The following is a 14875-nucleotide window of genomic DNA, read 5'->3' as shown; positions in this document are numbered from 1 at the left end:
GAAATGACACTGTCATGTTTGGTTTCCGGTGCTTAGAATCGGGCTTCCTGGCTAGGGTGAAGGCCAGTTGCCCTCCACTGCTAGGAGGAGATCTCAGAGGCAGTATGTAGCAGAGGTTAAGTGCACATATGCTGAAGTCCAGCTGCCTGGACTTGAATCCCAGATCTGACACTTGCTGGCTGTGTGGCCTTAAGGAAGAGACTTCTCTGGACCCTAGTTTCTGCATCTGCCACTTAGAGTTGGACGGTACCAGGATTGAGATGATTGAATGAGGAGATCTGTAAATCACTGTGACTGCATTCAACGCAGGAAGAAGTAGGCAGAGGAGGGCATCTGTACATTTATTCGGAAAGCATAAGCTTACCCACAACCCCTAGCATGCCTCTGCAGACCATTGGCCAGAGCTGGGTCATGTGACCACCCCAAGCAGCAAGCGAAGTCCAGAATTCAGGGACCAGGATTGTCCCGATTGTCTTAGCCTTACAGCACCCTTGATCCTCAGCTGAGATGGCTGCCCCACACAAAATCGGAGCTGGGTTAGTAAAGAATGGGTAGGGTAGCAGTTAGCAGTGTGCAAATCATCTAATCTTCACCACAACCCTGTGGGCCCCATTCTGGAGTTATACCCAGTTCACAAGTGAGAAAACTAAGGCACAAAGCAGTTAAGTAATCAGTGCAAAGTCCCATAGCAGCACCAGGTTTCAGACCCACACAGTCTGAGTAGCCCACACCTACCTGCTCTTCTACTCACAAGGCCCTAAGGGTGAAATCCAGTTACAGCCACCTCTTAACCATAACTGGATATAGAGAGAAGCATTTCTCTCAACCTGTATTTATCCAAACAAGCTGGGCAGCAGGATTTACAAGTGAGGGGCTTTGAACAAGGAATTTGTAGGTGTGTGGCTTTCTGTCCCTTGGCAGACACAGGAGTCTATAGTCCAGATGCCCCCAGCTTCAGAACAAGGGCCCCGGGCTGTCCATACGCCTATTGTAGGGTGAGGGAAAGCCCATTATGTCGGCACTGCATGGGCTCTTTAATCCCCTTTGGTCTGCTTGGCTTTAGGGTCGATCCCAGTTAACCAAAGGGTTTCATAGCATAAAAGACATTGAAATTGTATGGTATGTGAGTTTTAGCTCAATAAAGGCATTAAGCCTTTGGCCTAGATGAGCCTAGAGTCTTCCCCGCTGTAAATAGCAGTGGTTCTACATGGAGACATTGCCCTTCAGCCTGCCAACATCTCACCTCCACGTCCACACCCCCCAACCCAGAAATTCAGGTGCGTGAGTTTCCTACAACAGAGATAGGGGGCTAGGAGTCAAAGTGAGCTGGGCTCTCGCCAATTCCTTGCCTTCCCCTGCAGTGGTGTTTCCCCAGGATCTGCTGGAGAAGGGCCTCGAAGCGGACAACTTTGCCATGCTGGGACTCGGCGATATAGTCATTCCAGGTGACCGGGCTGGGGTGGGGGGAGTAGTCCCTGGATCAAGGAGTGCGGTGAAACAGACAGCCTCACCCAGTGGGAAGGAGAAGGGGAATGGCGATTCCACACCCACACCCCTGGGTCAGCCCGGGATTTGGTGAAGGAGTCCATCCTAATAAACATTACAGAGCACTAGTCATGTGCCAGGCCGACAGCAGTGAGCAAGAGTGTCTTCACAGAGCTTCTAGTCTGGGTGAACAGATATTACTCAAGAACTAAAGAAATTATGTGGCAGACTGAAATTCACTCTCTGAAAAAGCACATGTCATGACCGTCTTCGAGGAACCTGACTCCTCTCACACACCTACACGTGTGCTCTCCCTTTGCCAGTGTTGGCAAGTGTCACAAATGTGCTAGAACTACCAAAGTCCCATTGGTCCTCTTCTAGTGGTGGAAGGGCTCCAGGGAGGACATGCTGTGTATGTAGACAGAGGAGCACCATGGGTGTGGATTCTTGTGTCTGCACTTTTAGCAGAGGGACATGTGGCACACACCTGCTCGTTTGCACAAGCTGGCCTTTGAGCCCATTGTCTACATGTGGGTGCTAGTCAGTACACCTGTGCCCATCTGCAGGTCTGATCACGGGCACGTATCCCTGGGGGCCGCAGCCTTGCCTCGCCTCGGGGCACCGGCAGCCTGAATGACCAGTCAAGACACTAAGGGCAAAGCTGAGTGGCCACTCTGAGGGCAGCTGCAGTGGCTGGGCCTGGTGACAGGGGCAGTGAACATCCAAAGGGCATATGTGTTCTCCTAGTCCTAGAGGGTTACACACACACACACACACACACACACACCCCGATCCACCCACCCGTAGCTAGTTGCTTAAAAGAAGAAAGTTTGAAACAAATGAAAAGCCAATTTGTTTTCCGCTGCAGGAAGTTAATAGCTATTCTCCTAACCTGGGGTGGTAACATGCATTTCTGTTGATACTTTTATTTTGTGATATAAGTATCACAAAGTACTCGTGGTGGTAAAGCAGAGGCTCTCTCTTACACCAGTGAGAAAACAGGCTCAGGAGTGAAGGGACTTAACCTAACTTCTCGCCCTGGTGAGCAGTAGGGCCAGGACTCAGACCAGGTCTGTCTGACTACGAAAAAAGGTTACACTGTCAGAGCTACTCTTATAGCGGTCATCACATAGTAAGATAATCACAACAGCTGTCATTTGTCAGGCACCTGTTGTGTGCCAGTCACTGTGGCAGTGCTTTTTATACATTGTCTTTGCTACTCTTAGCAACCCAATGAGGTGGAGGCGTGCCTACAGCCTTGGGGCTACATGGGTATGATCTTGAACCCACTGTTGCTATAACTTGCAGTGCTGTGAGGCAGGGAGATGAGCTTCCCCTGGAAGAGGCAGCTCCATCAGAGAGAAGAACAGGCCTGTAAAGCACTCCGTTCACTCTGTAGGATGGTCTGTCACAGGCGCCCACACACACTTCCCCAATGTCCTGGTTGTCACAGCGCTGGGCTTGAGGCTGTGCCGCACTTCTCTGCATCTCTGTATATACCCTGTGTATACAAGGGTGCCAAAAAAATGTACACATGTGACTTGTAGTCATCTTTTGTTACCGGCATATGTTGAAGTATTACAATTTTAATATTTTTTTCCTTTCTTAAAACGTGTATACATTTTTTTGGCACCCTCTGTATATCTAAGTCCTTCAGCAATCAAAATAAATGGAAGTTAATTGCATCTTCTTAGAGCCTCGGGGATATTCTTCAAAGAAGGATGGGTTGCTGCAGAGCATTGTTTTGAGGACCAGATGCATTACGAGGAGTGAAAGAAAGTTTGGCAGAGCTCTGACCCCTGGATCAGTTGCAGAACGCTTGCAGAATTTAGCCGCTAGGGGGCATTGAGTTCCTGGCTTTGTTTCCAGAAAAGCAGCATTTGTCTGCTCTCCACCCACCAACTCCCTACTCTCACACTGTCTACAGTAAGGACTAACTCATTTCTCTCTTTACAATTAAGCATATGTTGCCAGTCGGTGCTTCTGATCAGCACAGAATGTTTTGGTTCTTGAGAGCCGGCTGTTAACTAAATGAGATTCGGCCCTTGCCTGTCTAAGCCCAAAAAGTCAGGGAGATGATACAGACAGATGTGCTGTGTGTACAATATACAGAGGCTGGAGGCTGTCTTGGGGATTCTTAGAGGCTTCTAGGGTGTCTGGACTGGGTTTTGAAGTGTGAATAAGAGTCCAGTGGATGGACAGAGGTAACCCCCCTCCCCTGAGCTGCCCCACAGAGCCTCCTAATGGTCTGCCTACTCCTACTCTTTCTCCCTGCAGTTGCCAAAGGGGTCTTTTTAAAGTCTATTTAGGTTATTCTCCCACTCAGAACTCTTCCAGTGTGTCCCCTTGATTAGGATAGAGACCCAGCTTCTCCTCATGTTTCGTGGGCCCTGCATGGCCGGTCCATCCCCTGCCACACTCCCTGAGCCTTTCCTCAGGACCTTTGCACATGCTGTTGCCTCTCCCTGGCAAGTGTCACTTCCTCAAAGAAGCCGTCCTTCATCCTCCCCCAACCCCCAGCCTGGGTCTCATCCCAGTACTCCTTCCCATGACACAGGAAGCAGCCTCACAGGTACAATTTTACACTGACTTTGCTTACTTTTCGATCAGCCTGTGTACTCCTTGCCCCCTTGGTTGAGCTCTGTGAGAACAGTGGTTTTTGTTACCCCTGTATTGCCTATGGTGCCTGCTAATTAGCAGCCCTCAATAAACACTTGGGTGGATGGAGCCGGTGTGATACAATATGGTGCTGTGAGATGCCAGGTCAATGTGGTCCAAAGCCAAAGCAAAATCCTGGGACCTTGACATTGTTCTCGGTGGCCTGATAAACGGGATTTCTGCTGGCAGTTGGCAGCATTGGCAACACTCTGGGCCCCAGTGATTGCTCCATGACTGGGAACACCAGCTTGGGGACCCATTTGCGTGTTAGTTACTACCCTGCTCCTCCCTGGCCCAGGTGGGGTGCTCCATCTCCTGAGGCGCTGGCTTCCCCATCGTCTAACTCAGGCTTTCTCCCCACAGGTATCTTCATTGCCTTGCTGCTGCGTTTTGACATCAGGTAAGCTATTCGGACCCCTAACCCTCAGGCTGCGTGAGGGAGGGGCCTTCCCCAGGCGGGGGTTCTCCAGTGGCTTTTAGGAACCCAGAGGAGGTAACTGGGGGACCAGACCCTCCGCCCCCACAGCGGCCACAGCAGTTCTGATTTTATCTGCATTTTGCTTTTTGAGGTTTTAAGTGTTCAAAAAGGTAAATTAAGAATCACAGACCAAGCAGTTTAAACCCAGAAGGTCAATAGTCTCTCTCTCGCTGTGTGACCTTGGCAAGTGACCTGACCTACGCTGAGGTTTCTCATCCTTACATTTCTGGTAAACGAGAGTTTCTACCTCAGGATTATCAAGCAGATCTGGAGAGACAGTACTGAACACAGGCTCTCAGTAGCTCCCAGCGAAATCCAGCTGCAGTCTCGTCATTTTTTTTTTTTCATCATTATTTTTATCAGCCCAGGGTCAGGTCACCGTGTCCCAGCTGCTCTAGCTGTTCCACAACCTCTCGTTATTCAGACTTTTTTTAGTCAATTGTAGAAAGCACAGGGGAGAGAGGAGGGGACCAGCTTGGGTTACCACCGAAAGCCACAGGAAAGGTCTCACTGGAGTTAACAGTGAGCACCTGGGCAGCTAGAGCTGCCACCACCAGGTGGCGCTCCGTCATTCCAGGGGAGGGCTTGCTGTGTGTGCCCTTAATTGTGAGGTGGTTTATGCTTTTCATTTGCTCGTGCCCAGTCATTGCAAAAGCAGTAATAGTGTTGACAGTGGTAGTGAGAAACTCAGTACAGCATCATTGAAATCCAGTTTGCATGTGCAACTTAACTTTTTCCTCCCTCACATACCTCTGGATTATTTGTGTGGCGCCACTCTGGACCTCATGTACACACGAGCTTACAGACAGGCCTTGGAAGGCACCTGGTCAGTTTGTAAATAGAGACACATCTTGCCAGCTGGCTCTACTCCTGGCTCTACAGAGGTGATACAAAGAGAAACTCATGACAGTCCCCAGGCCATTTGCAGGAAACGCACATTCAGCTGCCAGCATCCTCAGAGGCAGAATCTCGTTCCTCGGCTGGACTTGCAGGATAAGCAAGCCCTTCAGAGTGGTTCCAGGATCTGTGCAACATTCCCAATGGGAGTCAGTTGCACGCCAGGCTTTATAACCAGATAGCTCTCAGTGTACTTGCAGCTCAAGGCCTAGAAGCAGCCAGGACAAGGAAAGAAGGGGGTCAGAAGTACCCGTTCATTTCACAGATGTCACTGGGCACTGGCCCAGGTGCTTCGGACGTGGAGCAGTCATGAGCTGGTGTTGTGAAGGGAAGTAGTGTAATGGCAGTGCCAGGGTGCGTGCGATGCAGCTGTTCTGAGGCTGAGCTTGGACGAATTGCCAGGAAGTCACTGGCATTTTATCCACACGGTCAGCATCTATTTAGTATTCACAACAGGTTACTGAATGTTATGTGCACTGCACTTAAAAGTAGTAACTTAGCTTTACAGTGTCTGCATCAGTGTTTCTCAAAGCATGGGCCACCTGTATCAGATTCACCTGGGTGGTTTTTCAAAATGCAGGTTTCCGGACCTTGCCCCAGACCTATTAGATCAGACCTAGAACTGTCTTTTTTTTTTTTTTAACAAGCTTTCCAGGTGATTTCTATGCTGGCTGAAGTCTTACAGCCACTGTTCTAGGTGATAGCATTTTGATATTCACAGGCACCAGGGAAATGGCTTGTGGTTTCCCCATTTTGCAGATGAGTAAAGCAAGGCTGAGGGGAGGGAAGTGACTTGTCCAAAGACACATAGCTGGGGCAGTACCAGAGTGCATGCCCGCCTCCGGGCTCTCAGCCCAGAGCTCTCAGGCACCTCACAGCCTCCGTGGTCTTCCCAGCTCCCCTCTCAGAATGGATGCCTACATCTAACCCTCCTCCTTTTTCTTCCCACCCCTTTCTAAAGCTTGAAAAAGAACACCCACACCTACTTCTACACCAGCTTTGCAGCCTACATCTTCGGCCTGGGCCTTACCATCTTCATCATGCACATCTTCAAGCACGCCCAGGTGAGCAGGACCACACTCAGTGTATCAGGAGTGCTTTCACTGCAAATGACGTCAGAGGACGTGTTTGTCATACACCGAGCTGGGCACTACCGAGCGGTGTCAGAGCAAATACGTCTGATTCTCTCAGCCTTTCACTCATGGTTGCTGCAAGATGACTGCCTCTGCTTCAGGCAGCACACCCACATTAGTGGTGAGAAGGCGGGAAAAGGACCCCAGCCACCTGTTGCCGTCACGAGGAAGGCAAAACCTTCCCCAGAACCTTCTCAGCATATATTTCCCCCTATCTCATGGGCCAGATCAGTGTCACATGGCCCTAGCTGCAGGGCGTCTAGGAAAGAGAAGAGTTGGCTTCTGAGCTTCAGTAGAGGGCAAGACTGAAGAACGGGACTGGGGTGGGTGCCGGGTGTTTCAACCAGTGCCCACGCCACCAGATGAGTGATAGGGTGTTGGGGGCCCCACTCCCCAGGCAGGCTAGGCCCTGTATCCTCCCCCCAAGATGGATACTGAGCTGCCACAGAGTGAACCTACATGGGGTGGGGGCTAGAGGCTGTTGTCAGTATAGAGGGGCAGTCTGGGGGGACAAAGCCAGCAGACAGGATTACTCTCTACTGGAAATAACAGAGCTTCTCATGAGCCAGGCCCTGTTCAGTACTACAGGAGGGTCGTGAACAGATGAGAAAACCGGAGCTCAGGTACCACGCCACAAGTATGTGTTAGAGCTGAGATTCGAACCTGGGTCCCGTGAAAAGCAAGCCCAGGCTCTGAACCCCCGGCCCTGGGAAAGGGTGTGTGGAACGGAGGCGGAGGGAATCCCAGTGGGAATCCAGACCCCACCACCTACTAGCTATGGGACTCTGAATAGGTTGCTGAAATTACACTTGATTTTCTTCATTGAATAAAAAGAGAAAATGAGGATAAATAGTAGTGTCACCCTGGGATTACTTGAGGATGAAATGAGTTAATATAAGTAAAGTGCTCAGAACAATGCCTGGCCCTAGCTGTCAAATTGTTGTTTCCCCTTCTCCCCCCGCCCCATCCCCAGGCCGCCCACCACCCAGGGCACCTGCCACAGAGGAGCCACCTTTAAATTAATGGCAAGAGCTGTTTGTTAAGCAGTTACACTCTGTGCCAAGCACTGTGCTAAACCCTTTTGCTCATTAACTCGTTTAGTCTTTATAATATTTAAATATCTATAGTATCTATGAAGTTGATACTAGTGTTATTTTACAAAAGTTTGGAGGTGGGTGGAAAAACCAACCAATGGGGAGTCACCTCTCATTCTCTCTGCTCCAAATGGCCTCTGGGTCTGTTCAAACTGAGAGTGACCTACACTTGGCAAGGAGGTCTCAGTGATTAGACCTGGGTTGGGGGACGCATTTAGCGTCTTTTGGAGGTCTCTTCTCCAATTCAGCCAGTGTTACAAGTCCAAGCCCAAAGCCATTCCCCCAGCAGCCACCAGGTGGCAGGCTTGCCTTCTGCCTCAGGTAGACTCAGCAGAGGATCCCATCGGTAGCTCTCACACCGCTAGGCAGAGGCAGGAGAGGTGGACCTCTCTTTGTGGGGGACAGTGGCCCAGATAGAAAAGGAAACTTCCCTGGGTCACACAGCAAGCCAGGCTGGGTCCTGGCTGGAGTCCTGGGCTCCTGGCCCCTGGCCCCAGGCCCCAGGCTCGTGCTACGCCTCAACAGCAGCCCAGCCATTCTCCCGTCACCCATGTGGCTATCTCCCTGAAAATCTTGGGAAAGGGATCCAGGACACAAGGGGAACCTGATCTATGAGGTCCCTCTCCCTCTCCAAGACACAGACAGTCCCAATGCCAGCAATTCCCTAGGGTAGGGGTCTCCTCTACCGATGTGTCTTCAACTTACTCAGCCTCTATCAAAAGCCACTCCAAGCCCGGGATCTAGAAAGGCCTTGGAGATGACCAGGTGTCCTCATTATACAGAGAAGGGGGAAGCAGTCTGCCGTGGTCACACAGCAAAGCCCAGTCAGACGGAAAGCCAGCAGTCCTGACCCTCAGCTCACTGCCCCAAGCTGTACATCCCAGCCTCTGTCTAGCACTGACTTTCTTTGGAGAGGCTCCCCGCTGCCCTGCGAGGAAAGAAAATAACATACTGATGTCCTCCTGATCATCACACGCTCACTGCCCGCCGTCGGCTCTGAGTACTGCTCCGGCTGCCTCTCACAAGTTTCGGTGGGGACCTTCGTCAGTGTGGTTTCTATCGCTCTCAGCCCAGAGCCTAGCTCATAGCAGGGACCTGCTGCAGGAGGAGCAGCTCAGCTGCCCAGGTTCAAATCCAGCTTCATCCACTTCTAGACGCCCCGTGTGGCCCTGGGCGAGTCATTGCCCTCTGCCTGAAGCTCAGTAGCATCATTTGTAAAACTCAGCTCTTAAGATTTGCTATGTTAATTAGATTTCGAGGATAATGTGATATGAAGTGGTACGGTTCACAGTACAGCCATGGCGGGTACCAAAAACATGATACGAAGATCAGGATCGGGGCTATGGAGCCCTGTTCTCTGGCCCGGGGCTGGCTTTGCCCTAGGAGTGATGTCTCCTCACCAGTCATCTCCAAGACACCCTCTTAACTATGTGAGCACCCATGAAGACACCATTTGTTTCGTACCTTGTTTCCCCGAAAATAAGACCTAGCCAGACTATCAGCTCTAACGCGTCTTTTGGAGCAAAAATTAATATAAGACCAGGTATAATATAATACCGGATATAATATAATATAATGTAATACTGGGTCTTACTTTAATAAAGACCCGGTCTTATAGAAGACAGGGTCTTATGTTAATTTTTGCTCCAAAAGACGCATTAGAGCTGCTGGTCCGGCTAGGTCTTATTTTGGGGGAAACATGGTATTTGCCAGGCCCTGTTCTGAGTCTCAGAAATCCAGCTGTGAACAAGACAGCTATGGAGCTGCCCTGAGAGAGTTCCCAGCCTTGAGGGGGAGAGACTCCAGTCTGTAATGGCACACGGATGTCCTGTTCCAAATCGCCAAAGAGTGCTCTGAAGGACTGCACGGGGCCCTGAGAGTGTGCAGCCAGAGGGCCTGACTCCATGCAAGTGAAGGCTTCCCCATGGAAGTAACAGCTGAGCTGAGGTCTGAAAGCAGGCACCTCAGCAAAGCTGGGAAGAGCATCACTGACAGCAGCAACTCCACCTGCAGTGGTCCTGAGGCTGGAGGTGACCGTGAGGGCCGAAATGAGGCCAGTGTGGCCAGAGTAAGGCAGGTGCAGGTGAAGGGGGAGAAGGAAGCAGGGTCACATCTCACAGAGACTTCGGGCCCCTGGGAGCATTGGAGGCCATAGAGGTTGAACTAGAGTGACGTCCAACTTTCGGGTGCTGCAAGGAAAAGAATGGCTTTGAGTATTCCCGAGGTTCAAGCCCCAGTTTACCATTTAGACCTCTGAGGCCTGGGCTGTCCCCTCTTCTTTGAAATTATCAGCCTTTTGTGCACAAGGAGAACAGTCCTAGGGGATATGGACATGGACCAAAATACCCCCTGGGAGGCTTGAGCTCAGTGCACACAATAGGCGCTCCATGACCAGGGGTTGTTAGTATAATTGTCCTGTCCTCTAAACCCAGCCATCTCGGCACAGGCTCTGGGCCCAGACCACTAGGGCATGAATCCCAGTGGAGCCAATGGCCATCAGAGTAACCTCAGTACAGGCCACAGCACATGCTCCACACAGAGCAGCTATGTCGTCGTCACCGTCATATTATACCAGCATCTCCTGGAGCATTTGTTAAAAATATAAACTTCTAGCCTCAGACCTAGGGAAGCAAGAGTCTCTGGGAATAAGACCAACCAAGAGGTTGCATGTTTGAACCTGATGTCCTAGCTGATTGGGACACTGCCAGCCAGGCTCCTGGGTACCTTAAAGCCCTGCGTACTTTAGTTTCTTTGGGTTTCTTGCCTTCCCTCCCAGGGAGCAGCAGCCCAGGTCTGGAAATCAGGAGCCCCAGGCACTAACTTGCTCTGTGAACCTGGGCGGTCGCTGTCCCTGTCCTGCTCAGGAAAGGGATAGAATGATGGGTGTAGCCTTGAGCCAGTACCCTGCCCAGCCCTGCCTCACCACCCTGTGTCCTCTTACAGCCTGCCCTCCTCTACCTGGTCCCCGCCTGCATTGGCTTTCCCGTCCTAGTGGCACTGGCCAAAGGAGAAGTGACAGAGATGTTCAGGTAAGGGGCAAGGGACAGACATTTGCATGGCACAGGTGCACCTGCAGGCAGCTGCTAGAGCCTGCCAGGGCTGTTTGTACACATCTCCAAGGGAACATTGTTCCCACCACCAGCTCCATCCCTCTCCCTTCCCACTGCACTGAAGCGCAGGGGGCCACGGGAGGGCAAGGCCTTGGGGCTCTCTAAGCAGCCCACAGCTAGAGGCCAGCTGGTCTTAAGAAGGGACTGGCTGGTGTAGGATTTCTCCGCCGGCTGCCCTACTGTCAGGAGTCCTGGGTTCCCGCCCAGCTGTGCCACTATGTGACTCCAGGCATGTCCCTCCTCTCCCTTGGCCTCCTTTTCACAGGGAAGTAATAGGGAGGATTCCAATGTGGTGGTGGAAAGTGCCCCCCAGATTGGAAATCAAGTGTCGGTCCCTGGTCAGCCCCCTCTGTGGCTGTAACCCACAGCAAGCTGGTTTTTCTGTGTCTCAGTCGCACACATACCCCTGCCCCATGGCCATATACACACTGGCCACACCCTGTGCTCAGCCCCACCTACACCCCAAGGCCTGCGTGACTCCGACAGGTGTCTGCTCCCCAGCACCACCAACCCCGCCTGCCAGGGACCCAGAAATAACTGCCAGCTGCGAATGAAACTGCCCACTCAGGGGCCTTCCACCCAGCTCCACCTGCCTGGCCTCCACGTTGTCCCTCGAGTGCCTGCCAGGCTCTCTGTGCACCTGGCTGCCTGCAGGGGAACCTGTGACTCACCCCTCCCCCGTACCTGCCCTGCCTAGAAGCCCCAGGCTCCCAGCCTGCCTGTCCTTATCTCCTGGCCTGGCAAAGTCCTGTGGACCCTGAGACAAGGCTGGGGGTGAACCTGAGGACAGATCTGGGGGTGCTGCTTTGGGAGCAGGGGTGGGGCGTGATCCCTGAGCTCAGCTCCCACCCTTGGGGTAACCTCCCCAGTCCCAGTCCTGTTGTGTCCTCATGGGGTCAAGCTCTGAACACCCCTATCTGGAACAGAGGGTGCCCCTTTCACCCACTGCTGCTTGGTTTCCCTAAATGTTCGGCCATATAGGCACTCTGCCCCGACCTTTCCACCCCCACGCCTCAGGAGGTTCTTAGGTTGAGGGGGAAAGCAGGTAGTCTCTCTCTTCTCTCTCCATCTCTCTCCCTAATTCTCCACCTTATCTTTTGTTTTACTTTTCCCTTTATTGGTTCTTCTCCCCCCGCCTTTTTTTTAATTCATTTATTTTCAAATAGGTAATACATTCACATGCTTCAAAATTCCCTAGCTCTGAGGGGGGACGACACCCTCAGGCCTCTAGCCCCCCCACAGAGGCCAGCTCCATCAGTGTCTCTACATTCAGAGGCATCTTTGCACTGAAGAGCAGATAGATGGGTACATATCCTTGCACAGATGGTGGCATTCTCGGAGCGTTCTACGTCTTGATTTTTCACACAACAGTGTATCTGAGAATTGATCCCACAACAGACGTCTGGTGAATCCTATTCTTTTGCCCAACTGCCTAGTATCCCCCTTGTATAGGTGCATTTTTTTTTTAATTCTCCAATTGATACTGGCTTCTTTCCAGAGAGCCTGAAGGTATAGAGAGAGATCAAAGTAAGATAGTTCTGCTCCCTGCTCCTGGGAAGAGAGGTCTCTGTCCTCCCTTAGTCTTTTCCTCGCCATCTCTTTTTTTCTGTCTCTCTGTCTGTCTCTCACGCAGCTACGAGTCCTCAGCGGAAATCCTGCCTCACACCCCGAGGCTCACCCACTTCCCCACAGTCTCGGGCTCCCCAGCCAGCCTGGCCGCCTCCATGCAGCAGAAGCTAGCTGGCCCTCGCCGCCGGCGCCCGCAGAATCCCAGCGCCATGTAATGCCCAGTGGGTGCCCACCTGCCCGCTTCCCCACAGTGCCCCGGGGCCCAAGGTAGGGCAGACACCCCAGCTCCAGTGTACGGGGCAGGGAGCATTGCCAGGGGCAGGCGGCAAGAGGCAGCCCTTCCACAACCATCAGGCAGTCACTGCATGGGGCCAGGGAGCAGGGCAACGTCAACTTCGCGTCCTCATGTCCCCAGTAATGTGAGGCTCTCGTGAGAGTGGATGTCAACAGCCCTTGTCATACAGTAGTGGAGACTGTTACTGCTCGTCCATACATAACCTTGGGCAAGTCACTTTCTTCCTTCAGAGCCTCTCTTTCTTCACCTGTAAGTGGGCACATTCCTGCCTCACGGGGCTGATCTGGTGAGGAAATGTGGGTATTGTCCTTGGCAGGAACTCAATTGCTCAATAAGTGAAGCCCATAGTAAGAGCTAAGCCCGAGTGTCCGCCTTCAAAGGTGGCTCCGTGCCACTTGCCTGTAGAGCAACCCCCTCGCCTGCCCGCACCCCTGGGGCTGAGCTATCTGAGTCCTGCCTTGTGCCCTGGGAGGCAGCCCATCTCCCGTAGCCTCATCCTGGCTGCCTCTTTGTTTCCCCACTGTCTCCAGCGGAAAGTTCAAGAAGCTTAAAGTTGGTCCACCCAAGCCCAATTTCTCTTATTTCCTTCTGCCCTTGCTGCCTCTTGGCACCACCGGGCACAGGGAAAGCAGGGCCACCTATCTGAGGAGGACACAGTGCGGCCGGGCTGAGCACTGGAGGATGCTGGGTAGTGGATACGGGCTAACGTTCCTTGTGAGCCCAGGGGTTTTCCTGGGACGGTGGGATGGCAGGGCACAAAGATTCTGCTCTCCCCCTCCTCTAAATGTGTTGTTCTTATTGTTTTGTTTTTTGGTCAGTTATGAGGAGTCAAATCCTAAGGATCCAGCGGTCGTGACAGAATCCAAAGAGGGAACAGAGGCCTCGGCATCAAAGGGGCTGGAGAAGAAGGAGAAATGATGCACCTGGTGCCTGAGCCTCGGAGGGCCGGACCAGGCAGGAGGGGACGGACCAGCACAGGCCTGCACAAGGCAGAGGGCGCCGGAAGCTGGGCGGCTCCAGGGAGGGGCAAGGACAGGGGCAGCGGGATCCCTCAAGATGGGGTCTCTGTGACCTGCTTCCCTCTCCCCCTTCTGTGGCCTTCCTCTGCGCCTCCCCATCCCCTGCAGGCAAAGGAAGCCCCCAACGTCCCCCCACTTCCCCAGGTGCCAGGTGGGAAAAGTGGGTCTGATTTTTAGATTTTTGTATTGTGGACTGACTTTGCCTCACATTAAAAACACGTCCCATTGCCCAGGCAAGCCGCTGTGCTCCTTGGAGGGGTTCTCTGCACCCAGCATCTTGCACTGGGTTCACTAGCTCTCACCCTTCTACCCAGAAACTTTCCCGTGAGCCCCTTTCCTGGGGATTGGACTGTCGCAACCTGGGAGGAGGCCCTGACCTCTGTCCTGAATGCCCACCAGTGCCTGGCCCGCGCCTGCTCAGCACCCCAAGGATACCCTCCGGCCAGTAGAGGGGGCCCGTGAGCCCTCCTCTCCCCCAGCCGTCCAGTTTTACTCACCACCATCCTCACACTAGAGGGCAGCAAGGGTGTCGGACAGGTGCTGGATGTGTCCCCTATCCTCCCACCCCCACCAAGGGGGGTGGAGGGGTTGGTACCAGAGGGCTGACCTCACTCAGCAAGAGACCAGTATCTGTAAAGCCAGAGAAATGGGCAGGGCCTGTGGGCCCCACCCAGGGAAGTTTAGGTTTTATTCCCAGGCTGGCAGGAGCCAGCTGCCCTGGTCCCAGTGCCCACATGGCTTCAGCTGGAGAGCAACGGGACTTTAGGGCACCCTGGAGATCAAGGTCCCATCACTCCCATTCCCAGGGTTCCAAAGTGACTACTGCAAGGCCAAAAGGATCCTGATTCTAGGAGCCACTTCCTTCCCCACAGCGAGGCCGGTCACAGCACAAGGGTCAGGGCCAATGGAAAGGATAGGGTGGAGTGGGATTGGGCCCAGTGCTTCTGAGAGGCCATCCAGGCCTGAAAGCTGGAGATCCCAGGTCCAGGGTTTCTCCAAGGTTTGCAGAAGACAGCAGCCCGGGACTGCAGGAGAACCCACGGTGGACCAGGTGAGGAGTGGTCCTCGTCTGCCTGCCTAGTTTGGGGTTACTGGGTGGAGAAACAGATGGGAGGGGCTGGCCACTGGCCTGACACT

The 14875-nt window shown here is 52.9% G+C and overlaps 1 protein-coding gene across 8 annotated transcripts in view; it reads left to right on the top strand.

Annotated features, from left to right (window-relative positions):
* The window catches only part of HM13 (histocompatibility minor 13), a 37653-nt gene extending 23678 nt beyond the window's left edge, over positions 1-13975 (top strand). For 2 of the 8 annotated variants that reach the window (XR_013992272.1, XR_013992273.1), the window contains 6 exons: positions 1362-1445; positions 4507-4543; positions 6480-6582; positions 10689-10774; positions 12489-12691; positions 13538-13975. Coding sequence is in view for 6 of the 8 variants with exons in the window: in XM_081033733.1 (XP_080889859.1) it covers positions 1362-1445; positions 4507-4543; positions 6480-6582; positions 10689-10774; positions 12489-12635; positions 13538-13637 (557 nt within the window). In the remaining 2 variants the exon portion in view is untranslated. The remainder of the gene's footprint in view (positions 1-1361; positions 1446-4506; positions 4544-6479; positions 6583-10688; positions 10775-12488; positions 12692-13537) is intronic. The other 6 variants (XM_081033733.1, XM_081033731.1, XM_081033735.1 and 3 more) reach the window with 3 other exon arrangements.
* The last annotated feature ends 900 nt before the right edge of the window (positions 13976-14875 follow it).

The sequence above is a fragment of the Rhinolophus hipposideros genome, assembly GCF_964194185.1.
Source record: "Rhinolophus hipposideros genome assembly, chromosome: 22".
In the NCBI taxonomy this organism is placed as follows: domain Eukaryota; kingdom Metazoa; phylum Chordata; class Mammalia; order Chiroptera; family Rhinolophidae; genus Rhinolophus; species Rhinolophus hipposideros.
The sequence above is the reverse complement of the archived record's forward strand: the minus strand, read 5'-3'. Positions and strand labels throughout refer to the sequence as shown.